Source organism: Anolis sagrei, chromosome 6 (assembly GCF_037176765.1).
Source record: "Anolis sagrei isolate rAnoSag1 chromosome 6, rAnoSag1.mat, whole genome shotgun sequence".
Classification (NCBI taxonomy): Eukaryota; Metazoa; Chordata; class Lepidosauria; order Squamata; family Dactyloidae; genus Anolis; species Anolis sagrei.
Genome location: NC_090026.1, coordinates 73076698 through 73104109, shown reverse-complemented (window position 1 = coordinate 73104109; position 27412 = coordinate 73076698). Strand labels below are relative to the sequence as shown.

At 41.5% G+C, this 27412-nt stretch overlaps 1 protein-coding gene across 1 annotated transcript in view; it reads left to right on the top strand.

Annotated features, from left to right (window-relative positions):
* The first annotated feature begins 5290 nt into the window (after positions 1-5290).
* ITGA9 (integrin subunit alpha 9) overlaps positions 5291-27412 on the top strand; it is a 313194-nt gene continuing 291072 nt past the window's right edge. Inside the window, exon 1 of the mRNA XM_067470189.1 lies at positions 5291-5699. Within this exon, the coding sequence (XP_067326290.1) occupies positions 5530-5699 (170 nt within the window). The 5' untranslated portion in view covers positions 5291-5529. The remainder of the gene's footprint in view (positions 5700-27412) is intronic.

The following is a 27412-nucleotide window of genomic DNA, read 5'->3' as shown; positions in this document are numbered from 1 at the left end:
AAGAGTTTTTGTTTACTTATATAATGTTTCCTGACCTGGATGACTTGCGTAAATTGTTAGTTTTGAATGCACTGTTTGCTGAAACATATTGAACTCTTTTCCTTTTTGGTGGGGTCAGGACCTATCCTTCTTCTTTCTATGTTATTACTGCCTCTGGCATCAAATGTTCTGTTAAAGAAGTAATACCTGGGAAAGTACCTGCTTTGTTGACAGAGGTAGGTCTGTATATTAATGTTGATCCCAGTTCTCTGAATGAGGTCTTTGTGTGTAAGAGGAAAATTTCAGCAGACTTAGGGGAGGTCCAAGTTCAAAGATATATCGTCCACAAAAAACAAAGCAAAACAACCTCACAGAGAAACTGGTCAAGGAGCATGAACTCAGAAGTATCAATTGAGGACTAAACATGGTCAAGAAAGGGAATGATGACAAAATGGTTAATGGTAGGATCGAAGGAGTGCTGTTCTATGAAAGAGAATAGAATTGAGCATCCCAGAAAGAGGAGCATCTATGCTTTGATGGTGTCATTTGCATTAGTTGGGTTGGTTGATTGCTTTGTTTCCTTCCATAGGAGCATCCCCTACATGGAGCACATTCCCTATGCAACCTCCAAAGTCATTATTATAATGTCATACATAATCTTGGTATTAAAAAATGTATTTACATTTTTATTCAGTACTAGCTTGGGTACCCAACATTACCCGAGTTATTAGAAGTCATGTTTTTTATTTTACAAAATGCATAAGGTTGTGGGTGTACTACAACTTACATCATGCCAGGCTACCCCCTTGAAACTCCATCAATGCTTAAAGTTTGTCATGTTGGGCAAGTTTGCTCTAGATGCATCATCAGTGGGGTTCAATGTGCCCTCTGGCTGCACAATGAATTTCAGCTCTCACCATAGTGTGTCAGTCCTGTCAAATCCCTCTAGTACAGGGGTCCACAAACTTTCTAAACAGAGGGCCAGGTCATAGTCCCTCAAACTGTTGGAGGGCCAGATTATTATTTGGAAAAAAATGAATGAATTCCTATGCACGGTGCACATATTTTATTTGTAGTGCAAAAAACACTTTAGAACAATACAATAATTAAAATGAAGAACAATTTAAACAAATATAAACTTATTAGTATTTCATTGGGAAGAGTGGGCCTGCTTTTGGCTGATGAGATAGGATTGTTGTTGTTGTGTGCTTTCAAGTCATTTCAGACTTAGGTTGACCCTGAGTGAGGGCAGGGTAAATGACCTTGGAGGGCCGTATTCGGCCCCTGGGCCGTAGTTTGAGGACCCCTGCTCTAGTACATTCAGTTGGTCATGGGGGTTCTGTGTGCCAAGTTAGGTCTGGTCCATCATAGGTCCAGGTCCATAATCGGTGAGGTGCTGAGTGCTCTTCGATTGCAGTTGAACTATAAATCCCAGTACCTACAACTAACGAATGTCAATGCCAATTCTTCCCTACATTTTGGCATATCAGGTATGCAGATCCATCGTTGTTTGCATTCACAGTGCTCTCTGGATGTGAGTGAACTATAATTCTTATAAATCAAGATTAATTTTCCCCAAAGCCCTCCTGTATTTTTGGTTGATCATGAGGGTTCTGTGTGCCAAGTGAGGTCCAGGACCGTCATTGGTGGGGTCCAGGTGCTCTTTGATTGCAGGTGAACCATTAATCCCAGTAACTACAATGGCTACAAATCAAGGTGAATTCCCCCAAAACTTTTGCAGTATCTTTGTTTGGTCATGGGGGTTCTGTGTACCAAATGTGGTCCAGGTCTATTGTCAGTGGGGGTCACAGTGCTCTGACTTGATGTAGGGTGAACTACAACTTCTGTCATGTGGAGTCATACTCCCAGACCCCTCTAGTATGTTTAGTTGCTGATTAGTCTGCTCTGTTGTTATGCAGGCAGAATTGGAAAGAGTAGGAAAGGGTCAGCGGAGAGGCAGTGGACGGGATCATACAAATTGTGTACTCTCTACACCAATGTAGAGAGTAAGAAACACTGGGATGTCTGTGGTGCAGGAAACACATAAAATCTAGGATAAAATTGTCACTGAATGGAAGCATTCCTTGGGTGGTGTGGAGTATGGTGTTGGGGAGGACATTGGAAGGGGTTGGGCTACATGTTCATGGTGCTCGCTATGATCTGAAATGTCATTGAAGAGAGGGCTTTTGGTGGCTCCTCAGCATTGTGGGTTAAATCTGTTTGTGGAAGTGGGCATCCCAGCCACAAACAGACATACACATTTTCACTTTTATTATGGATATAGATAGATACAAATATATAAATAGATTGTTGGTTTCTGAAACTTATTGAGAACTTTTTATATCTTTTTATATCCTTCCATATCCATGAATTCTGCATCCAGAAATTCAACCACCCACAGCTTGAAAATATTTTTTAAACATCTAAAAAGCACGCCTTGATTTTTTCATTTTATATACAGGAAATTATTTTATAACACCATTGCATAAAATGGGACTAGAGTACCCATGGCTTTTGATATCATAGAGGGTCCTGGAACCAAACACAAGTAAATATCACAGGCCTACTTGTCATCAATGGCTGTGAAATCTCAGAAGCCATACAGAGCAATGAACAGCAGTTGGAGAAAATTCCTGGATGTAAATAACTTTTTGTTCTATCTCACGATGGGTACTATTTTGATTTTTAATTTAAAATAATGCCGCAGAGTCTGTAAAATCTGTGTGAACTCTATTGAAGACACTTGACTGAACAAATTATTAAGTTTTTGCATTTAAGTAGTTGCAGGCTTAGTTTACAATGCGTGAAAAAATGTCAGACATGGAATTGGACAACTTAAATCTGGGATTTAAGAACTTAGAGCTCAAGGTTGAGGAAGTGCAGTGCAAGACTGTAAAAGAGGATGATTTTCACGAATAATAGCTAAAGTTTCTTGGCCTATGACTCATGTTGATCTTTTTGATTGTTATTACAGTTTGGGGCTCATGCAGGTACATGACTGATGTCAATAAGCTCAAGTGGAAAACAAGGAACAGCACTTAAAGGTTTATGAGTTCAGGATAAATGAGTTCATTTCCCTGGAGAAAGAAGCTTATTTCACCAGGTTTGGGGCATCGAAACAATGGAATCCACTAATGATTGTATGAGGAAAGTACTATGCTGAGGTCCATGACTGAAAAACGACTTCAAAACCAATAGGAATTTTATTATCTGAGAAACAGTCATTTTCTAAAACCAATTGGAGTTCTTCCAGCTCCAACTTAATCTATAGTCCTGCTTCTTAAATACCATACGTGTTAATTATACCAAAGTTCAAGAGTTGTGTAGTCAACTTGAGCTGGGAAAGCTGCGTTCAGACCCAAGAAATGAATCTCACCCGATCTGGCTGAGTGTCAACCCTGGGATATCTGAGCCCTTACTTACTTAGTTAGGCAATCCTTCGTTGTCCGAGTAGGATAGTCTTACAAGATCAGTGTACTGGCAGTAGGTCCGTAGGTCACTGTGGAGCCCTATTCTTGATCTGCATCTTCTCACGCAGTGAGGGCATTAGTTTCCAGGTGGAAGGTGGCCCTGGTCGGGGTTGGCTTGATGGGCCTTCCTCTTGGCACATTTCTCTTTCGCCCTCCATTCGTGCCTCTTCAAATTCTGCAGCACTGCCGGTCACAGCTGACCTCCAGCTGGAGCGCTCAAGGGCCAGGGCTTCCCAGATCGCAGTGTCTATGCCAGAGTTTTTAAGTTTGGCTTTGAGCTAATCTTTGTTATAGTTCACCTATAATCAAAGAGCATTCTGGACTCCACCAATGATGGAATTGAACCAAACTTGACACACAGTTCTCCCATGACGAACAGAAAATACTGGAAGGGTTTGGTGGGCAGTGTCCTTTGGTTTTGGAGTTGTAGTTCACCTACTTCCTGAGAGCACTGTGGACTCAAATAATGATGGATCTGGACAAAACTCCACACAAATACTCTATATGCCCAAATGTGAACTCTGGTGGAGTTTAGGGAAAATAGAATCTTGACATTTGGGAGTTGTAATTCACCTACAATCACAGAGCATTCTGAACCCCACCGACGATAGAATTGGGCCAAACCTCCCATACAGAACCCCCATGTGGGCCACAGCAACGCATGGCAGGGGACGCCTAGTAAGTTTATATTTGTTAAAATTGTTCTTCATTTTAATTATTGTATTGTTTTGAAGTATTTTTTGCACTACAAATAAGATATGTGCAGTGTGCATAGGAATTCATTCATTTTTTTTTCACATTATAATCCGGCCTTCCAGCAGTTTGAGGGACTGTGACCTGGCGCTCTGTTTAAATCAGGGGTCCTCAAACTACGGCCCTCCAAGGTCATTTACCCGGCCCTCGCTCAGGGTCAACCTAAGTCTGAAACTACTTGAAATTCCATCTGAGGAGATTCCATCTGAACATGAGGAAGAACTTCCTGACTGTGAGAGCCGTTCAGCAGTGGAACTCTCTGCCCCGGAGTGTGGTGGAAGCTCCTTCTTTGGAAGCTTTTAAACAGAGGCTGGATGGCCATCTGTCAGGGGTGATTTGAATGCAATATTCCTGCTTCTTGGCAGGGGGTTGGACTGGATGGCCCATGACGTCTCTTCCAACTCTTTGATTCTATGATTCTATGAAACACACAATAACAACAACAACAATCCTATCTCATCAGCCAAAAGGAGCCCCCAGTGGCACAGTGGGTTAAAGCACTGTACCGGCAGGACTGAAGACCGACAGGTCGCAGGTTCGAATCCGGGGAGAGGCGGATGAGCTCCCTCTATTAGCTCCAGCTCCTCATGCGGGGACATGAGAGAACCCTGGACAACGTCTTTGCAGATGGCCAATTCTCTCACAATAGAAGCGGTTGCTCCTGACACGACCAAAAAAAAAAAAAGTAGGCCCACACTTCCCACTGAAATACTAGTCAGTTTACACTTGTTAAAATTGTACTGCATTTTAATTATTGTACTGTTTTTAAGTGCCGTTTCCACTACAAATAAAATATATGCAGCGTGCATAGGAATTCATTCATGCTTTTTTCAAATTATAATCCGGCCCTCCAACAGTTTGAGGGACTGTGACCTGGCCCTCTGTTTAAAAAGTTTGGTTTAAATGGTTTAAGGACCCCTGGTCTAAACCAAACCCAAACCAGCTCTGATCCAATTCCAGCCCTGGCCTGCAGTTCGCCTCTGGTCCAGAGAGAATCTAAGAGCGGCCGGTAGAGGGCGCTGCGGGGCCGGCTTTGGCTGCGAGGCCAGGCTGGGTGGTGGGAGGGGAGCGGAAAGTCTCAGCGGGGCAGAGCCAGGAGAGTCCCAAAGTGAGCCCGGCTGCGTGCTCTGGCGCTTCTCATAGCGGCGGCAGGGGTCTCTCTGCGGCATCGGACTCTACCCGGGAAGCCTGCCCTACAGTTGCGTCTCTCGCGGGCGGAGGCGTGCTTTGGGGGGCTTCTTCCGCATCTGAACTGAGACCGGGACCCCGGAGGAGGGAAGAGGACTGAAGAGGAGGGACGTGGGGAGCCCCCTTTGCGCCGGGGAGCATGATGGCGGGGCGGCTCCGGCGGGGCTTGAAGGGGCTGCTCTGGCTGTTCTCCGTGGCGTCCGTCTCCTCCTACAACATCGACCTGGAGCGCCCCGTGATCTTCCAGGGACCCAACAACTCTTTCTTCGGCTACTCCGTGCTGGAGCATTACTACGATAGCACGAGATGGTGAGTCGCAGCGTCGCCCTCCCTTTCCTTCCTTGGACCCCAGAAGGAGGCATTGAGCCTGCTTCCCAAGGCCGGGCTTCCCGGTGGGAGTGAGAGGGAGCGCCCTCATCTTCTGGCCCTCGCTTCCAGCTTCCCTCCTGCTTCCTTCTCCATCCCAACTTCAAGGGTTTTCTTGCATGCTGTGCTACACTTAGCCAATAGACATGTAATGGCTCAGATCACAGTCCAAGGGATCTTGGAGTCATGTGTTGCTGAAAGCTTCCATGGCCACAATCACTGCGTTGCTGTGAGTTTTCTGGCCATGTTCCAGAAGCATTCTCTCCTGACGTTTCGCTCACATCTATGGCAGACAACCTCAGAGGTTGTGAGGCCTCTGAGGCAAGTGAGGTTTATATATCTGTGGAAAGCCCTGGGTGGGAGAAAGAACTCTCCTCTGCTTGAATGTTGCAATTGGCCACTTTGATTAGCATCAAATGGCCTTGCAGCTTCAAAGCCCGGCTGATTGCTGCCAGGGGAACACCTTTGTTGGAAGGTGTTAGCTGGCCCTGATTTATTGATTAAATGTACTGTAATGTTTCTTTTTCTGGGTTGTTGTAGGTTTTTTTTGGCTATATGGCCATATATATATATGGCTATATATATCTATATATATATATAAATACTCTGTGCATAATGAGTACCTTAAAAACAAAAGAAACAATGAACGAAATCACACCAAATTTGGCAACAAAACGTCTCACAACACAAGGAGTGACCATCACTCAAAAATTATTATTTTCTCATTTGGGAGTTGTAGTTGCTGGGATTTATAGTTCACCTATAATCAAAGAGCATTCTGAACTCCGTCGACAATGGAATTGTACCAAACTTGGCACACAGAACTCCCATGACCAACAGAAAATACTGGAAGGGTTTGGTGGGCATTGACCTTGAGTTTGGGAGTTGTAGTTCACCTACATCTAGAGATCACTGTGGACTCAAACAGTGATGGATCTGGACTAAACTTGGCACAAGCACTCAATACGCCTAAATATGAGCACAGATGGAGTTTGGGGAAAATAGACCTTGACATTTGCGAGTTATACTTGCTGGGATTTATAGTTCACCTACAATCACAGAGCATTCTGAACCCCACCAATGATAGAATTGGGCCAAACCTCCTACACAGAACCCCCATGTGGCCACAGCAACGCGTGGCAGGGGACAGCTAGTGTGTATATATATATATGTATATGTATATGTATATGTATATGGCTATATAGCCTGAAAAAACCTACAACCTAGTCATTCCGGCCATGAAATCCTTCGACAGTACATTTCTTTTTCTGCTTTTTATCAATGTATGTATTTTATATATGGCATCGAATTGTGCAACTCTGTACGCCGCACTGAGTCGCCTTTGGGCTGATAGGAGCAGGATAGAAATAGCGTAAATAAATCTATATAAATAAAAAGGTAATGTTCGTTTGTGGGACTAACAGAACTCAAAAACCACTGGACAGATTGACACCAAATTTGGACATAAGACACCTAACAACCCAATGTATGTCCTTCACTCAAAAAAATTGATTTTGTCATTTGGGAGTTGTAGTTGCTGGGATTTATAATTCACCTACAATCAAAGAGCATTTTGAACTCCAGCAGTGATGGAATTGAACCAAATTTGGTACACAGTTCTCCCATGACCAACAGAAAATACTGGAAGGGTTTGGTGGGCAGTGTTCTTTGGTTTTGGAGTTGTAGTTCACCTACATCCCGAGAGCACTGTGGACTCAAACAATGATGGATCTGGACCAAACTTGGCACAAATAATCCATATGCCCAAATGTGAACACTGGTGGAGTTTGGGGAAATAGAATCTTGACATTTGGGAGTTGTGGTTGCTGGGATTTGTAGTTCACCTACAATCACAGAGCATTCTAAACCCCACCAACCATAGAATTGGGCCAAACCTCCCACACAGAACCCCCATGACCACCAGAGTAGGCCACAGCAACACATGGCAGGGGATGGCTAGTAAATCTATATAAATAAAAATGTAATGTTCGTGGGATTAACATAACTCAAAAACCACTGGGCGAATTGACACCAAATTTGGACACATGACACCTATCAGGCCAATGAGTGACCATCACTCATAAAAACACTGAAAAACACACTGACAAAAACAACTCCAACCCCAAAAGGCTGTTAGGAAGGCTGTTAGGAATTGTGGGAGTTGGAATCCAAAACCCCTGGAGGGCTCAAGTCTGCCCCTACCTGGTCTACACCATGGAATTATTCCACAGCATTGAGCCATGGTAGTTAAAGGGGCCCTGTAGGCCATCCAGCCCAACCACTTTTTGCAGACACCATCAAAGTCCTCCCAATAGATGGCCATCCAGTTGGAAAGGAGCCCCAAAGGCCATCCAATCTGACCTCATTGGGCGGTAAAGGAAGGCTTCCATGGCTGCAATCACTAGGTTGCTGTGAGTTTTCTGGGATGTCTGGCCATATTCCAGAAGCATTCTCTCCTGATATTTCCCCCACATCTATGGCAGGCATCCTCAGAGGTTGTGAGGTCTGTTGGAAACTAGACAAGGGAGGTTTATATATCTGTGGAATAATGTCCAGGGTGGGAGAAAGAACTCTTGAGAACACAGAAATGCTGGACCACTCTAACAACCACCATGTCAGGCTACACAGAGAAGCCATTGAAATCCACAAGCATATGGACAATTTCAGCAGAAAGAAAGAAACCATGAACATGAACAAAATCTGGCTACCAGTATTTTAAAAAGCTCTAAAATTAGGACAGTAAATAAAGAGGAGCACTCAAAAACAGGGGACTTCCATACAAGGAGGGTGACTAAAACGATCAAGGGTCTGGAGAACAAGCCCTATGAGGAGTGGCTTAAAGAGTTGGGCATGTTTAGCCTGAAGAAGAGAAGGCTGAGAGGAGACATGATAGCCATGTATAAATACGTGAGAGGAAGTCACAGCGAGGAGGGAGCAAGCTTGTTTTCTGCTGCCCTGGAGAATAGGATGCAGAACAATAGCTTCAAACTACAGGAAAGGAGATGCCATCTGAACATTAGGAAGAACTTCCTGACTGTGAGAGCTGTTCAGCAGTGGAACTCTCTGCCCCGGAGTGTGGTGGAGGCTCCTTCTTTGGAAGTTTTTAAACAGAGGCTGGATGGCCATCTGCTTTGAATGCAATTTTCCTGCTTCTTGGCAGGGGGTTGGACTGGATGGCCCATGAGGTCTCTTCCAACTCTATGATTCTATGAACCAATCAGGGACAGCTAATTACCTCCCAACAAAGGATTCCCCCAGGCAGGAAGCAGCCAAGCCTTGAAGCTGCAAAACTTTTCAATGCTAATGAAGGTGACCAATTGCAACATTCACACCTGCCTCAAAAAGACAGGGGTTCTTTCTCCCACTCTGGACATTCCACAGATATATAAACCCCACTTGCCTAGATTCCAACAAACCTCACAACCTCTGAGGATGCTTGCCATAGATGCAGGTGAAACGTCAGGGGAGAATGCTTTTGGAACATGATCATACAGCCTGGAAAATTCACAACAACCCAACTCTTGTCTGCTTGAGGCCTGTGTGAATGTTGTGATTGGCCACCTTGATTAGCATTGAATGGCCCTGCAGCTTCAAAGACTGGTTGGTTGCTGTTTGGGGGATCCTTTGTTGGGAGGTGTTAGCTGGCCTTGATTGATTTGTGTCTGGAATTCCCCTGCTTTTTGAGTGTTGCTCTTTATTTACTGTCCTATCTTTGAGGGTTTTTTAAATACTGGTAACCTGATTTTGTTCATTTTCATGGTTTTCTCCTTTCTGTTGAAATTGTCCACATGCTTGTGGATTTTATTGGCTTCTCTGTGAAGCCTGACATGGTCGTTGTTAGAGTGGTCCAGCATTTCTGTGTTCTCAAATAATATGCTGTGATCAGGTTGATCAGCCAGAGAAATCAGCCATAGCAGAGCTCCTGATGAACCAACAGCTAACACCTCCCAACAAAGGATCCCCCAAACAGCAACCAGCCAGGCTTTGAAGCTGCAAGGCCATTCAGTGTTAATCAATGTGGCCAATTGCAACATTCACACTTGCCTCAAGCAGACAAGAGGTCTTTCTCCCACCCTGGATATTTCACAGATATATAAACCTCACTTGCCTAGTTTCCAATAGACCTCACAACCTCTGAGGATGCCTGCCATAGATAGGAGCGAAACGTTAACAGAGAATGCTTCTGGAACATGGACATACAGCCCGGAAAACTCACAGCAATCCAGATCTTGGAGTCTTAGCAGACGCCAGCTGAACATGAATCAACAGATTCTATTCTAGGCTGTATCAATAGGAGTACAGTCTCATAGGGAAGTCATACTTTGCGATTGGTCAGATCTGAAATACTAGTCAGTATATAGTCTGAAATACTGGTCAGTTCTAGGTACCACAATTCAATTCATTCACAATCTGGTACATGTCCAGAGGAGGGCGACTAACATGAGTGAAAGTCTAGAAGCCAAACCCTACAGGGCATAAGGTTCTAGATATGTTTCATATGGAAAGAGAAGATTAAGAGGTGACAAGATAGTTGCATTGAGGATAATTGTTTACTTTTGCTTTCAAGACTAGGGACCCAGAACAATGGATTCAGGGCCCTTCTAGACAGGCCCTATATTCCAGGATCTGATCCCAGGTTTTCATCTTTAAACTGGATTATATGAGTCCATACTGTCAGATAATCTGGGATAAACAGAAAACCTGCTATTAGATCCTGGGATATAGGGCCTGTCTGGAAGGGTCCATGAATGTCAGGAAAGGAGATTTCAGCTCAATATTAAGAATAACTTTCTGACTGTAAGCAGTCCAACAGTAGTGGAGTCTCTATCTGTGGAGGTTTTTCAACAGAGGCTGTATGACCATCTGTCTGGAGTGCTTTGATGGACATGACTTGAATGACCATCAGAATGCTAATCATAATGCTGAATATCTTGATAACAGGAACTGACTGGTTTAAAATGGTGTTTATATTTCTATTGTTTTTAGAGGACGGATAGCTTTTAAACTGTCATTTATTAATGTTTATACAATTGTGGTTTTTTAATTATATGGAGGCAAATTGTTTATATTATTTCCTGTATCTTTGATTATTGTAAGCCACCCCGAGTTCCTTCAGGGTGAGGGGGTGGTATACAAATAAACTTAATAATAATAAAATAATAAATTAATAATAATAATAATTAATATTTCCTGTATAACAGGGGGTTGGACTGGATTACCCTTGTGGTCTCTTCCAACTTGATAATTCCATGTGCTTGTGGTATTTGGACTGTTTCTTATGCCTAATGTCCCATTAGGGGTTGAGCCAAGTTGTTGATTCCCCCCCCCCCCCTCCACTAAGGTATGTTTCTCGGTCACTTCTCTTACTGAAAGGCTTGGTGAGAGTTGTGTGCCTTCAAATTGTTTCCAATGAATGGCAACCTTAACGCAACCCTGTCATAGGTTTTCTGAAGCTGAGAGAGTGTGACTCGCCCAGGATTGCTCAGTGAGTTTTCATGGCCAAGTGGGGAATCTATTTCAGGTCTATAGTTTAATGCTCAAACCACTACAACACTACAGTGCCATATCTCATTTATATTTCAGCCTTTTAACAGAGTTGTGTTGGCTCCCTGCTATGCTAGGGCCCTTCCACACCGCCATATAACCCAGAATATCAAGGTTGATAATCCACAATATCTCTTTGAATTGGGTTATCTGAGTCCACACTGCCATATAATCCGGTTCAACGTGGATTGTATTACAGCTGTGTGGAAGGGGCCGTAGAGATGCTCTGTATATTCTCAGAAGTCTAGAATTTTAAAGGCAAATTGGAGTTGGAGCTGGCCTTGTAGGGCTATCTTATCCCACTGTGTGCTTCTCGTAAGAATCCCAAAACTGAATTATCCATTGTAGATGGTTGTCTAGCCTCTACAACAGTGGTTCCCAGCCTGTGGTCCGTGAACCACCAGTGGTCTGCAAGAATGAAAATATGGTCTGCAGCCTCGTCATTACTACACCGTTGCCTCGAAACCACACGGAAACAAGAGCGTCTGGTCTCGTGAAACCCTCTTATAGTGCCGAGGCAACGGGGATGTTGGGAGGGGAGAGGCTGACTACTGAACATAGATTACTACTACCATGTCAGCTCTAGATTATTAAATATGGTTTTCTGTGGGTGAGCACATGGTGACTACTGGATGGCATATGTTCTGTATCAGAAACTAGAGCTGAGGTGGTCTATCCAATGCAGTTTTCTGAAACAGCACGCCAAATAACCAAACCACATCTAAAGTTGACCAAAAACTCATTCGTAATCCTTTTGTTACTAATATTGAAGAGTGGTCCCTGGTCAAAGTGGTCCCTGGTCAAAAGGTTGGGAACCACTGCTCTACAAGAAGATTTCCAGGTAAGGAGACCTCCCCTTCATCCTTTTGAGTAACTGGTTCTTTTGCCAAGCTGAGCAAGAAGCACCTCCTAATGTTTAATGGAAACCTACCCTTAAACCTGTTTGATTTAGCCCTACAGGCATGTTCCACAGGACATCATGCACATCTGTGAACAAACTTTCTTCGGAGATGACGATGGCTAAATCCTTAAGATTTACAGGCAAACATTTACATGACATGTTAAGAATGTCTGTCGCAAATCTTCGGTTTTCTTCCTTTCTTTCTGATTGATTCACATAGAGACAAATTCTAGGCCTTCCCCCTTAGGGAGTGCTGGCTCAAATTAAATTTGAACGGGCCTTGAGTGCTATTGATTGAATGGTATTCTAAAATGCCTACAGTTGTCTTTTGTGAGGATGAGAGAAAATGTTTAGAGTTGGAACTCCCCAAAGACATTCATCCACTCTCTCTCTCATGTGACTGAGGGGAGTGTGCTGTCTAGCTGACTTATTGGTTATTAGGATGAATGGCTGTGGCAATTTCGTTTTTCCTCCTCTTTTTCTGGCAGCATTCTCCAGTTGATTCTGCAGCAGCTGCATATACCATATTTCTTCAATTCTAAGACACCATCAACTGAAAGGCACACTCATTTCAGTACCAGCAACAGAAAAAGGCACTGGTGATTCTAGGGCCTCTTCTACACTGAGATATAATCCAGATTATCAAAGCAGATAATCCACATTATCCGCTTTGAACTGGATTATCTGAGTCTACACTGCCATATAATCAAGTTCAAAGAAGATAATCTGGATTTTATATGGCAGTGTAGAAAGGGCCGAAGATATGCTTGTGTCTTAGAATCGTAAGAATATTTGTATGGGTGTTTAGAGCAGGGGTCTTCAAACTTTTTAAACAGAGGGCCAGGTCACAGTTCCTCAAATTGTTGGAGGGCCAGATTATAATTTGAAAAAAAACAAAACAAAACCCATGAATGAATTCCTATGCACATTGCACATATCTTATTTGTAGTACCAGACACTTAAAAACAATACAATTATTAAAATGAAGAACAATTTTAACAAATATAAACTTACTAGTATTTCAATGGGAAGCTATGGGCCTGCTTTTGGCTGATGAGATAGGATTGTTGTTGTTATGTGTTTTCAAGTCATTTCAGACTTAGATTGACCCTGAGTGAGGGCTGGGTAAATGACCTTGGAGGGACCTGGTTTAGAGTGATGACTCACAATACAGCATGTACACCTATTCTCTCCATATGTTGAACTGTTAACTTCCCTAACATTTCACCATTGTTTGTACTGCCTTGTGATGGTAGGAGTTGTAGGCTATCAACAAAATCAAAGGACTGCAGTCTTTCCATCCTTGTTGTAGTGCAAGAAAGGCATTCTTGCACACATTTATTTATCGTGTTAGAAGCAAATTGAGGGTACAGTTATAATTTATTTTAAGAAAACACAAACAAAGTTAAAAACTTGGCATTATGCTAAATTTCCTTTGACATGGAGGGCTGGAATTGGCCCATGAGCCTTAACTTTCATACATGTGCCCTAAAGCCATGAGATCTCATCTGATCTTGGGAGTCAAGCAGGGTCAAATCTGGTGAATGCTCAGATGGGACATTATCAATGAACGCCAGGTGCTATACACTGGCTAAAACCACCTCTGAGCATTCTTTGACTAAGTAAACCCTTTGAAATTCATGAAGTTGACAGGTAATGGAAAGGCACATACATATATAAACAGAAATGTGAAGAAATAAGTTTCCCAGCTTTGTCTCTGTTTGATTCTATAGAACAGGGGTCCTCAAACTAAGGCCCGGGGGCCGGATATGGCCTTCCAAGGTCATTTACTCAGCCCTCGCTCAAGGGTCATCCTAACTCTGAAATGACTTGAAAGCACACAACAACAACAACAACAACAATCTTATCTCATCAGCCAAAAGCAGGCCCACACTTCCTATTGAAATACTAATAAGTTTATATTTGTTAAAATTGCTCTTCATTTTAATTATTGTATTGTTTTAAAGTGTTTTTTGCACTACCAATAAGATATGTGCAGTGTGCATAGGAATTGATTCATGTTTTTTAAAAATTATAATCCTGCCCTCCAACAGTTTGAGGGACTGTGACCCGTCCCTCTGTTTAAAAAGTTTGAGGACCCCTGCTATAGAAGAACAGGGATGTCCATTGTGTAATAAGAGCATTAGAATCTAGAAAAGTTGCAATGAAAATTCAATAATTTTTCTTTACAAACAAAATTGCACAAAGATGTACACTTGCAAGGTCTTCTTAGTGGTCATATCAGATGTTAAGTGACCAGGGATCATTATTTGGGAGGTGTGATAGGCAGGTGAACAACTGTACTAGTGTTTGTAGCTAATAACCACTGATGATACTAGTGTGATATTTTCACCTTGTCCAGTCTCACCCTCCAATGTGTTGGACTACCACTTCTATTCTCCCCAGCCATTGTGTACATCCAACACCTGTGGCCATCTGAGGTGTGCCAGGCTGTGATGTGTTCTTTTGGCAATGGAGTTTTGATCTAGAACCAAATTGATACATTGTGATTAGGAACATCACATCACAGGGAAAGGTCAACTCCCCTGTTTAAGGAGCTTCACTGGCTGTCGTTTGTCTTCCGGTCCCACTAGTTTGGGACCCGCCTACCTTCATGACTGGATCTCTCTCCATGAACCAGCCCGAGCTCTTAAATCCTCGGGGGAGGCTCTCCTTTCGCCCTTGCCATTGTCACAGGCTCGTCTTGTAAGCACAAGAGAGAGAGCCTTCTCCTCTGTGGCCCCCCGACTCTGGAACGCATTGCCCGATGAGATTAGGAAGGCCCTCACCTTAGAAACTTTCAAGAGGGATCTCAAAACTTGGCTTTTCCGATGCGCTTTTGGAGAGTAGCCATACTATCATACACAATTGTTCCCCCTCAACGGTTTTTGTCCCCAGAGTATATTTCCCCACCTGTATGAAGGTCTATATTTATGACCACGTTCCTTTATGAGTTTCTCTGTTCCATCTCTGTCTCATCCTGATTTTAGTATTTTTAGTATTTTAGTTTTTTATCTTGTACATGTGGCCCGCTCATTGTTATTTTATGGTGTATGATTTTGCTTTATTGTTTTTTGTACTCATATGCTGTATGTATTTTACTGTGTTGTTATTGTGTTTTGGTTTTATTTTATTGTAATATGCTGTTGGCCTTGGCCTCATGTAAGCTGCCCCGAGTCCCCATTGGGGAGATGGTGGCGGGGTATTAAATAAAGATTATTATTATTATTATTATTATTAACATGGGAAATGTCCAGTTTGGTGATTCCAGGCCTTAAGAGAATGTCTGTTCCTTCTAGAGGTACACATATGGGAGCTGTCGAATAGATTGGCTTCTCTGTGTTGCCATCCACAATTCATTGATGGGAAATTGGTTTGGAATAGAGCCACCCTGAAATCGGAAATGTTACCTTTTGGATTACACCATGCTGGCTGAGGGATACTGACTCTGAGCCAGTAACATGGGGAAAGCCTCTCTTGGAGGAATGGGCTATGTCAGTCTTCTCTAAATCCCCAAAACTAATGGAGGCTGCAGATTAGAACGATGAGAAGTGGCTGTTTGTCTCTACCACAACCACAACACAACAGTACAAACCCAACTTGGCATGGATACTGTGTTTATAATTTGTGACCAGGAGTGTGTTTCCTTTCATCTGTCATGTTTTTGGTGGGTGGGAAGGCTGTGCGTTTTCATTCAGCTACATCTGAGTATACCACATCCCTTACTCCTAAAGCCGTGGCAGAGGTTCAGTTTCACTATTCTGGATTAATGCATTAAAGGAACATTGTCTGTCCTTAATATCTCTTGCCAATACCATTTTCAATTAAGCCGTCCAAGAGGCAGACTGCATGGTTGTGTGTTTCGAGAAATAGCGTTGGCACAGCAGTCTTTGTTGTATAACCAATTAAAGGAAGTAGCAAAGACTACTTTTGGCACTACCAGCGATTTCAGTGCAACAGCGTTCTCTTTCAAGGCCAGAGAGTTGTAAATTATCTCAGTTTCAATCATTCATTATTTGTTGTTGCAGAAAGATCTTCTCTTCCTGTGGTTTGGGAATGGCATCGAATTGGCATTGGTTGACAAGTCTGAGGTTGCTTGGTTTTCATGTAGAGACTGTATTGTGGCATTAAAGTAATTGTGTTCTTTTTTGGATGTGGTGGAGTGGGGTAAACGTTGATATTTCCTGGAAACTGCAAATGACCAAATAGTATTTAATAAGAGTTTTCTCCCCAACCCCCAAAGCCATAAATCTTATTGTGGGTCCGTCTTGTAGGCCCATACTGGTTTCCCATTGATTACAAATTAACATTTGGCTGACTTGACATGACAAGATAATACTATATTCTTAACGTACTGTCTCTGTTATTAGGTCTGCAGAATCTGCAATGCCTTTTTTTTTAAACAAAAAAAGCAGAACTGAGGTAAAGAAGAGATAGTTCTCAAGAGACAGTCATAGAATCATAGAATCAAAGAGTTGGAAGAGACCTCATGGGCCATCCAGTCCAACCCCCTGCCAAGAAGCAGGAATATTGCATTCAAATCACCCCTGACAAATGGCCATCCAGTCCTTGGTAGTTATTAGGGATTCATCCAGGTAATTGCCCACAATTCCTTTGAGATGGGTGGCTTTTTGAGTTAAACATTCAGCAAGCAGCTTTGGTGTGATCCTGGACTCATAGCTGAGCCTGGAACCCCAGGTCTCGGCAGTGGCCGGGAGAGCTTTTGCACAATTAAAGTTTGTGCGCCAGCTGCGCCCGTACCTTGAGAAGTCTGACTTGGCCACGGTGGTCCACGCTCTGGTTACATCCTGTATTGACTATTGGAACGCTCTCTCCGTGGGGTTGCCTCTGAAGACTGCCCGGAAGCTGCAATTAGTCCAACATTCGGCAGCCAGATTACTAACAGGAGTGGGGTACAGGGAGCGCACAACTCCTTTGTTGCGCCAGTTCCACTGGCTGCCAATTAGCATCCGAGCACAATTCAACTTGTTGGTTTTAACCTACAAAACTCTATATGGTTCCGGCCCAGTTTAACTGTATTCCCCCGTATGAACCACCAAGACAATTAAGATCTTCTGGTGGGGCCCTGCTCTCAGTCCCGCCACTTTCGCAATCGCGTCTGGTGGGAATTAGAGACAGGGCCTTTTCCGTGGTGGCTTCTCGGTTATGGAACTCTCTCCCGATTGAGATCAGATCTGCCCTCTCCCTCCTGTCCTTCAGGAGGCTGGTGAAATCCTGGCTATGGAAGGAAGCATTCCCAGAGTAATGGTTGAAGCCTGCTACAGAACAAAGTTATTGACCACACATACGGACTGAGTTGGACACGATTTTATCTTGGCGATTTGGCTTATTTGTAATTTTAATCAATATGTAGTTTAACTCGTTATTATATGATGTTTTTAGATTGTTCTATTAGCATTGAATCCTTGCTGTAAGCCGGTCTGAGTCCCTCTATGGAGGTTGAGAAGATAGGGAGTTTTAAATAAATAAATAAATAAATAAGGAATGAAATAAAGGAATAAATGCACATATGTACAAGGGTACCCTTTTGTGCATGTCTATTTGGAGAACCTGTGTAGAATTTCACTTGGATATACATGTGATACTCCTAAAAAAATGTATTCAACTGTGATATGAAGTTCAACTCAGGCCTTTCAGTTCTACACCAATAGACAACAAGTTCTATCAGGTTCTATCAAAACTTTGGGTATGGCACTAGCGACTGCATATCGGCCATCCAAGGGCCATCATAGATAAGTACAGAGAGTCCCATCACTGGAAGATTACCCACCTGGTGGTAACATTGTGTGAACATTGTGATTGTGTGAAGTTGTTGTGGTTGACATTAGTGAAGTGGGTACCCACACTAATGAAGTTGTTGGTCTTCAAGATAAGAACATCAGAGCTGGCATGCATTTTGCAAATACAAAGGGCATGTTAAGACAACTGCATGGCAGACATCCACAACTCGGCAGTGGTAAAACATTAAAATAGGTTAAACCTTTTTGAGCTTTATTTCAACAAGCACATCCCTACTCCCCATTGCTTCTTCATCAGTTATTGTCTGAGGCAGTTGCTTCATTCCGCCTGTTTGGTAGGGTTGGCCCTGTGGAGTATCTCCACTGAGACTTGAAATCTAGCTTTACATTGTTTTATAATCATGACAATTCCTAAGCAATAGTAATTATCTCTGTTTGAATTTTGCAACAGTTGAGTAGGTTGGCGGTGTGAGTTGGCCTTAATAACTGCAGATGCTTGCGCAGAGTAATTTCAAATGTCAAATTAATGAGCTGCTTCCACATGCCGTCCAATGTTTTCCTTACCAATGATAATTTGGACATAGTGGCTAATGGGGCATGCCTGTCTCATATGCTTCATTGAGCAGTGCATATGTTTGGTCTGGTTGTCTATGTCTTCTGCTCTTTCTTGGAAACTACTCAGTAACCCATCATCTTGATAGCAGATGTTTTCATTGTGAAATATAAGAGAGAGGTTCGCTATATGAAATGCAATAGGTCTGGTTCTGCCGGATGGAATATATTTTAGCAGCCTTAACAACTTCCAGTGAGAACTGGAATAGTGAAATTCATTGCATACCACTCATGTTTGAAATGGTAAAGAGCTGAACTTGGCCTTCAAAAAGCATCTGTCAGCATACGCAACCGCAACGGGGATGGAGAGAAGTGTCTCTCCAGCACTAGCTAAAGAACACCCTTGCATGCTTCATTTTGCCATTGAATCTCATTCATTTTGTGTGCAGAATGAAAGAATTACTGCCTTGAAAAGTTAGCTTTTTTACACTGACTATTCTGGTTGTGTATTCTTATAGACATTTTTATATATACCAGTAGTAGGAAGTGAGATTGTTGTACAGAAAGATTGTGATGCTGCAGGCAGTAGTTTCTTCAAATGATACAATGAGTCTTCAAAAGAGATTCTTCTTCTTTGACTAGTAGATAACCGAACAAAATATAATTCTTGACATCAAAATGAAATCTTACCATTTTTAGTATGTGAAATTCCTTTTGTAGAATATCTGTAAGCTAGATGCTTCCTTAACTGATCATGTGCCATAGTCCTGGCGTTTGAATATTCAGATTGTAGAGATTGGAATGGCTTGAAATTTCAAGAGTGGTAATGCGTTCTTACTTCAGGATATATATTTAAAAATCTTTGATAAAGAAAAAGGGGTTCACTTTTCTGGGGATAAATTTATCATTCCTTGCTATTATTATTTCTTCCTTAAGCTCTGCCTTGAATAGGCCTGTAGAGATAAAATGTATACAGAATAGTATTTTAAATGGGCACACCAAGGTTTAAATCAAGTTGTTGGCCTCAGCTAAAGAGATCCAAGGAAGCTTTGGTATTTATATATGTGTTGACCTACTATTTAGCACCCACACTGACCATTTAAAGCTGTTTCAAACCTAAACAGTGTTTCTCTGTGCAAATGTTTACATAGGAAATTCTGGAACCAGTCTGAGACTCGGTGACATCAGTGCTCTGCAAATTACAGAGCACTGATGCGCATTAAGGTCTTTCTTTTGTGTACTTTTGTGGGAGTTTGTTGTCTGGCCACTGTAGTTTGAAGCTAGATTTGAACTGCATTAAATTGTAAGTGTAGATGTGGCTTCAGTGAGTCTACTCTAGTTGAATTTGTTGTTGTTATTTGTCATAAAGTTGACTTTGACTTATGGCAATCATATGAATGAAAGTTCACAGAGGGTGGTTTTACACAGCCCAATAATTTGGGTTGGAACCCCCATCCAAAACTGTGGTTCTGGTCCACATTGTGTCCCCACAGGGATGGCCTGAGCCACCTCAATGGTGGGAGGACATCCCAACAATGGGATGATTACTTGGAAATACTGTGGCCTAGATAAGTAGCTGGATTTAGGCATGGTTTTAATGCTCAGTTTTCTTCAAAGGCAATTATACCTTCAAATGTATTTTACAAATGTATTTTCCCCCTTTCCTTTGAAAATAAAGGGGGAGTACAGTTGATATATCATGTAAAATGACCATTAGTAATGAATTTCAATCTTATATCCAATGGGAACAAGGTTTTGTTAAGAGAAGATGCCAAACAGGCAACTTTAACCAACGGCATTTAGCTCAGTCTATTAAAGGTATTTTGTTCACTGAAGATGTGGTTGGCTCAGAATGACAGTTTATTGTCGTTCTGAGATTAGGTAACAAAGCAGCATTTATGGTTCCTAATCACTTTTTGGCACCAGTGTAGGCAGATGCACATGTTTGGCATGTCTCTAAGCTCTCCCTCCTATTCATCACTCCTTAAAGCGTTGTACTTCCTGCTAAACACAGCAGTTTTGCCTTCAATGAGCTTTATCTTGAGGACTTATCTGGAAGGAAATAGCAGAAGTAAATATCAAGGAGAAAGAAAAAGATAAAGGGTGGGATGATTTAACTGAAATTCCTCCCCCAGTTTCCTCGCTAGTTGGTCCTGTCATCTTAAGGACTGTTATTTTCTGAGTCCTGAGATTGAGTAACATGTCCTGTTTGGAAGTAATCAACTATGCTTTTAATTAATTCTTATTTGCAAATAACCAAGGCATAACTAAGCCATGTGATGTCTATATGATGAAGAGCGACTTCATTTCTTTTATAGTGTAGCAGTTTACTTTTCTAGTTACAGGGATATGTGGTCTCATTGCTTAGGTATGCTTTGAATCCCAGGCCAATGGCTTGTTTTACTCTGGTGTTTTTCTTTAAAATAATTCAAAATCACTGGTCTGGTCTTAGTGTAAACTCGAGTTCCAATTATATTATAATTGGACCTGAAAATGTAAAACGAAAATGCCTTTTTAAAGGATAAGAAAGTATACAGCATAAAATATAAAGATACTATGTAAAGGTAAAAAATACAATGTGTCATAAGATGATGATAATAATAATAATAATAATAATAATAATAATAATACCCTGCCACCATCTCCCTGAAGGGACTCGGGAGTGTCTCCCAGAAGCACTTCGAAGTGCTGCATATAAAACAAAACAAACAATACATAAGCATATAAAATGACAACATACGTCTAAAAACAACAAACACACATAAAACCCCATCTGATGAAATTGTAACTTCATAAAACGCAGTAGAACGTGGGAATAGGGATGCTTATCTACAGTTAATAAATCAAAGTGCTGGAGTGAAGCAGTTGCTAAACCCTCAAATCTGACCATTGATTACACAAGGTCAAAGGCCTGTCTAAAAAGCCATATTTTTAAACAAGCTCAAAAGGGCTTGGAGAGTGGGGGCTAATCTAATCTCTCTAGGGAGAGTATTCCAGAGCCGGGGGGGCCACCACCGAGAAGGCCCTCTCGTCCCTAGCAACAGATGGTCCCTAGATGGTGGTGGGACCAAGAGAAGGACCTCCCTGGCAGATCTCAAAGGTTACACCAGTTTATAGAAGGAGATACAGTCTCGAAGATGGGTTGGACCCAAAGCGTATAAGGCTTTATAGGTGATAGCCTGCACTTTGAATTGGGTTTGCAAACTTATTGGAAACCAGTGGAGCTGCTTTAATAGCTAGACTCAGTTAGTAATCTAGAATAACGTGTAATACAAATGTGAAAAATCTTACGGCAACCCAAATTAAACATCAAAATATAGTTTTGTTGATGATTTAGAGTAAATGATTGCAGCTGCGCAAAGGTTGGCAATGTTAATTTTAGTTGTAATTGTGTGATTCTCATCTTACAGAAGAATCAATTAACCCAGTTGATCAGATCTCTCAGAGATTTGTTTTGAAAATCAGAATGATAAAAATTAATCTGGTATCTCAATAGATGTTTGGTTTAACTGCCTCCCCATACTCTGCTTTATAAGGGCATAACTAGTCTTGTTGAGGTATTCTTCTGATTTTCCTTCTATAGAGAGTGAGAAAATAAAGGAGGAAAAAGTGGGTCTGGGCTGCGCTTTTCCCTCGTGTTTCCCATTGCTGAATTCCTGCACTTGATTCTGCTGCCTCAAGAATTCCAAATGTGAAACCAAATATTGACCCAAACTCTTGAGTAATTGAGGAAAAATACCTTGGTCCTCCGTAGGCTTCATTTTACATGCTTTCCCATGGAGCTAGTTATAATGATTCCAGTATAAGCAAAATGTCTTGCAAAATATTGTGGTTATGATGACAAACATTCAGGAAAATAAGTAGCCTCTAAAAACAACAATCTGACAAGTTGGTCAAATGAAGAACCACCTGAGGGTTGCCATTTAAAACTAACTTCTTTTATTATTCTACTAAACTGGTTTATTTAAACCAAAGCTGGCTCAAAGATTGAGAAATTTTGATTTGCTGGGCAAGTAGATAACAATGGACGAATAAATAAAAATGTAATGTTCGCTTGTGGGATTAACAGAACTCAAAAACCACTGGATGAATTGACACCAATTTTGGACACAAGACACCTAACAACCCAATGTATGTCCTTCACTCAAAAAAATGCTTTTATCATTTGGGAGTTGTAGTTGCTGGGATTTATGGTTCACCTACAATCAAAGAGCATTCTGAACCTCATCAACGATGGAATTGAACCAAACCTGGTACACAGCTCTCCCATGACCAACAGAAAATACTGGAAGGGTTTGGTGGGCAGTGTCCTTTGATTTTGGAGTTGTAGTTCACCTATATCCAGAGATCACTGTGGACTCAAACAAGGATGGATCTGGACCAAACTCTACACGAATACTCAATATGCAAAATGTGAACACTGGTGGAGTTTGGGGAAAATAGAATCTTGACAGCTGGGAGTTGTAGTTGCTGGGATTTGTAGTTCACCTACAATCACAGAGCATTCTGAACCGTACCAACAATAGAATTGGGCCAGACCTCTCACACAGAACCCCCATGACCACCAGAATGGGCCACAGCAACGCGTGGCAGGGGACAGGTAGTAAACAAATAAAATAACAGTAACAATAACAATAACAGTAATAATTGGTTAATAATTAGTTCAACTTCATCCTGGAAAGAAGTGACTAGTGGACTAGTGGAGTGCCGCAGGGTTTGGTCCTGGGCCCAGTATTGTTCAACATATTTATTAATGACTTGAAAGAAGGTTTAGAGGGTGTGCTTATCAAGTTTGTAGATGACACTAAATTAAGTGGGATAGCTAATAATCCAGAGGACAGGATCAGAATTCAAAATGACTTTAGCAGATTAGAAAGCTGGGCCAAAATTACCAAATTGAATTTCAACAAGGACAAATGTAAGATACTACATTTAGGCAGAAAAAAATGAAATGCAAAGATACAGGATGGGTGATGCCTGGTTTGGCAACAGTCCATGTGAAAAAGATCTTGGAGTCTTTGTGGACCACAAGTTGAACATGAGCCAACAGTATGATGCAGCAGCTGAAGAAGCCAATGGGATTTTGTGCTGCATCAAAAGAAGTATAGTGTCTAGATCATGGTGCCTCGCTATTCTGCTTTGGTTATACCTCACTTGGAATACACTATCCAATTCTGGACACCACAGTTCAAAAGAGATATTGACAAGCTGGAAGGTGTCCAGAGAAGGGCAACTATAATGTTCAAAGGTCTGAAGACCATGCCCTAAGGGGAGCATCTTAAAGAGCTGGGTATGCAGAAAAAAAGGTTGAGAGGAGATATAATAGCCATATATAAATATGTGGAAGGATGCCATAAGGAAGAGAGAGGAGGCTTGTTTCTGCTGTCCTGGAAACTAGGATTCAGAGCAATGGGTTCAAATTACAGGAAAGGAGATTCCACCTAAATATTAGGAAGAACTTCCTGACTGTAAGAGCTCTTTAGCAGTGAAACTCTGCCTCGGAGTGCGGTGGAAGGTTCTTCCTTGGAAGCTTTTAAACAGAGGTTGGATGGCCATCTGTCGGGAATACTTTCATTGTGCTTTTCCTGCATGGCAGGGGTTTGGCCCATGAGGTCTCTTCCAACTCTACTATTCTATGATTCTATACAATAAACTGGCTTCTTCTTTAAGCATATTCCTTAATATCTTCTGTTGAAGCCCACGACATTTTAAAAATTGTCTACAGCTAATTGTTTATATTTGCCAACAATGTAGACATATGTAAATAAAACCATGTATCATATATTTTAGTTTGCCCATACAGAAGAGACTTCATTTGATAGACTCATGGACCTGGAGGGGATTCTAAGGACAATCCATATTCACTCAGGATTTTTTTCTAGCTCATTATAAGCACCCCTAACCTTTCCCCCTCTTTGTACAGTTAAACATAATTGATAGTCTCAGATGAGGAAAGAATTCCTGAATCCCTAAAGGTAGCCTTGAACATGGCATCTTACTCTTCCACTCAGGACCCCTTTTGCCTGAGAAATTTTTACGTGACCGCAGGTATATAGGTATATAATAAAATAAGTATAAAATTCAAACATTTGCTGACAACAAATCAACTTTGCAAAGGCTTGCTGAACAGGCTGATTTTCCATTTTATGAAGTACAGCTGAAGCATCGTCTGCAGACTCCACTGTAAACTGTGCACAACAGATGCATGTAAATGTCTAAAACAGCCACTATAGTGTTCAGATTCTCCCCCCCCCCCCCGGAAACCCAATATTGAGCTAAGGGGACCCCATTTGGGGTAGGGACCCATAGTTTAAGAAGCCATAGAATGTAACATTTTTTTGCAGGTGAAATCCCCTCACCTCACCACACATGCAGTATCTTTAGGTGTTTGTGAGGGTTTGAGCAAAACCTGATGCAGTCTGAAATACTCATATATTTCATCTGTTGTTCTTGAGATCCTAACAAAGCAATCTGGGGGGAAAAAGCAGTGGATTGTGTTTTTAGCTTGGCATTATTTAGAAATTAAGATCATCACAAAGCTTCCTCTCTGATTTTCTTCTGCTTGTTGTTGTTGTGTGCTTTTTTGACTTCTGGCAACTCTAAGACAATCCTATTATTGGGTTTATTGACCTGATTTATTCAGAAGGGATTTGCTATTGCTTTCTTTTGAGGCTGAGGGAGTGTAACTTGTCCAAGGGTACCCAGCGGATTTTATGGCCAAGTGGGTATTTGAACCCTGATCTCCAAATTCATAGTCCAATTTTCAGATCACTACACCACATTTGTTTCTCTGATTATCGTTGTTAAATAAGGTCGGATCAGTGGCTTTTCAGTGCTGGCATCTTTCTTATGGAACAGTGGGTGCACACATTTCCCCCCAAGAGCAGTTGAGACTTCTTTTTTTCAAGATTTGTTGGTCATTATATGCAAAGTGAATGTTCACGGGTTTCAGGACTACATATATTTATTCCTGTTGCAGTGTAATTTCCTTTATTTTAAAAGCTTATTTCCTCCCTCATGCTCCCCTGCCATTAAATGATTGGCCACTAAATATTCTTGCAGGATTTTTGTTGTTTGTGTTGTCTTGGTGAATAGTGTGTGTTTGTCTTTCTAAAGAAACTGAAGCTAAAACAACTGCGATTGGCCTTCGGCTTCCTTTATCTTACAGTAGGTTATTGAAATATGTTTTTTTAACCAACCATATATAATGTAAAACCAGATGGCTGTGAAATAAAAGTGTTTCTTTCATTGCTTATTTGTTTTCAGAACTCATGGATGTCAATAAGTTAAATGAATGGCATTCATTCATACAATATATTTAAGGGAGATGATTGGCATTCCCTCTCTACCCCAGCTTAGTAGTTGATCCTTGACATCTGTATTTCGAGCTGCCATTTCAGACTCCCTTGTGTTCGCTTCTCTCTTTTTTGTCAGCTTTGTACATTTTCATAATTTAAGTATCTCACACACTAATTGTTCTCACTTGTGAAAACATGTCTCATTAGAAGGTTCTCTCAAAATTGTATGATTTTGACAGTTCAGCCTCTGAAACTCAGGAGAAGTAGAAGTGTGAATAAAGTGTTTTCCTCTTTAACATTTGTTTTAAGTAGTTTTCTTTTTGCCTAAGTAAAGACATTGAATGTGAAACAGTAGTTTGAACATTCATATCTGAATAAATTATGATTGTGGATATTGCTTTCTTTCTTCATATCTTTTCCCCAAGCCCTGGAACTCAAGGTAGTCTTTTTTGTTGTGTGACTTCAAGCTGTTTTATGGCAGCCCTATCATGGGGTTTTCATGGCAAGATTAGTTCAGTTGAGGTTACTGTTGTCCCCCTCTGAGGCCAAGAGGATATGACTTGACCTAGGTCACCCAGTGAGTTTAATGGCTAAGCAGGGATTTGACCCTTAGTCCAGTGCTCAAGCCACTATACAATGCTGGCTGTCAAGACAGCTTGTAAAGTTGAAAACAAATACGGATAAAAGTTCTCATCTGTTCAAATCCGATTCAACTGTTCATAGAATTAAAAGCATATTAATTAAGGAATAAAATAAATACAGTGCATTATATTATTAGACTCCTTTCTACATAATAATCCTGTTTCCAAGCGCCTGTCAAAAGAAAAAAGTCTTCACTTGTTGACAGAAGAGCCCCATAGAGAATGCTAGTCTAGCATCTTTAGAAAGTGAGTTTATAAAATTATTTGTGTATGAATATAAGACTGATTGATGACCAGCAAATAGAGGGAGAAAAGGTGAAGGCAGTGACAGACTTTGTATTTTTAGGTGCAAAGCTTTCTTCAGACGCAGACTGCAGCCAGGAAATCAGAAGACATTTACTTCTTGGGAGGAGAGCAATGACCAATCTCGATAAAATAGTGAAGAGTAGAGACATCACACTGGCAACGAAGATCCGCATAGTCAAAACAATAGTATTCCCCGTAGTAACCTATGGATGTGAGAGCTGGACCATAAGGAAGACTGAGCAAAAGAAGATAGAAACTTTTGAACTGTGGTGCTGGAGGACAGCTCTGAGAATGCCTTGGAGAAGACAATGATGCTGGGGGAAATGGAAGGAAAAAGAAAGAGGGGCCGACAAAGGGATAGATAGATGGATGGTATTCTTGAAGTGACTGGCTTGACTCTGAAGGAGCTGGGGGTGGCCATGGCCGACAGGGAGCTCTGGCGTAGGCTGGTCCATGAGGTCATGAAGAATCGGCAGCAACTGAACTAATAAACTACATAATATAAGATAAATATATTAAAGTCTCTTGAAACCATATTGGTGTTTTATTTGTGTCTTCTGAGATGATAAAGCAAAGGTTTTCTTTGTTCAAGTGACAAGAAAGTCATAGTAGAACTTGAATATATGTTCTATTCAGACTAAATCAACTTGTTGTA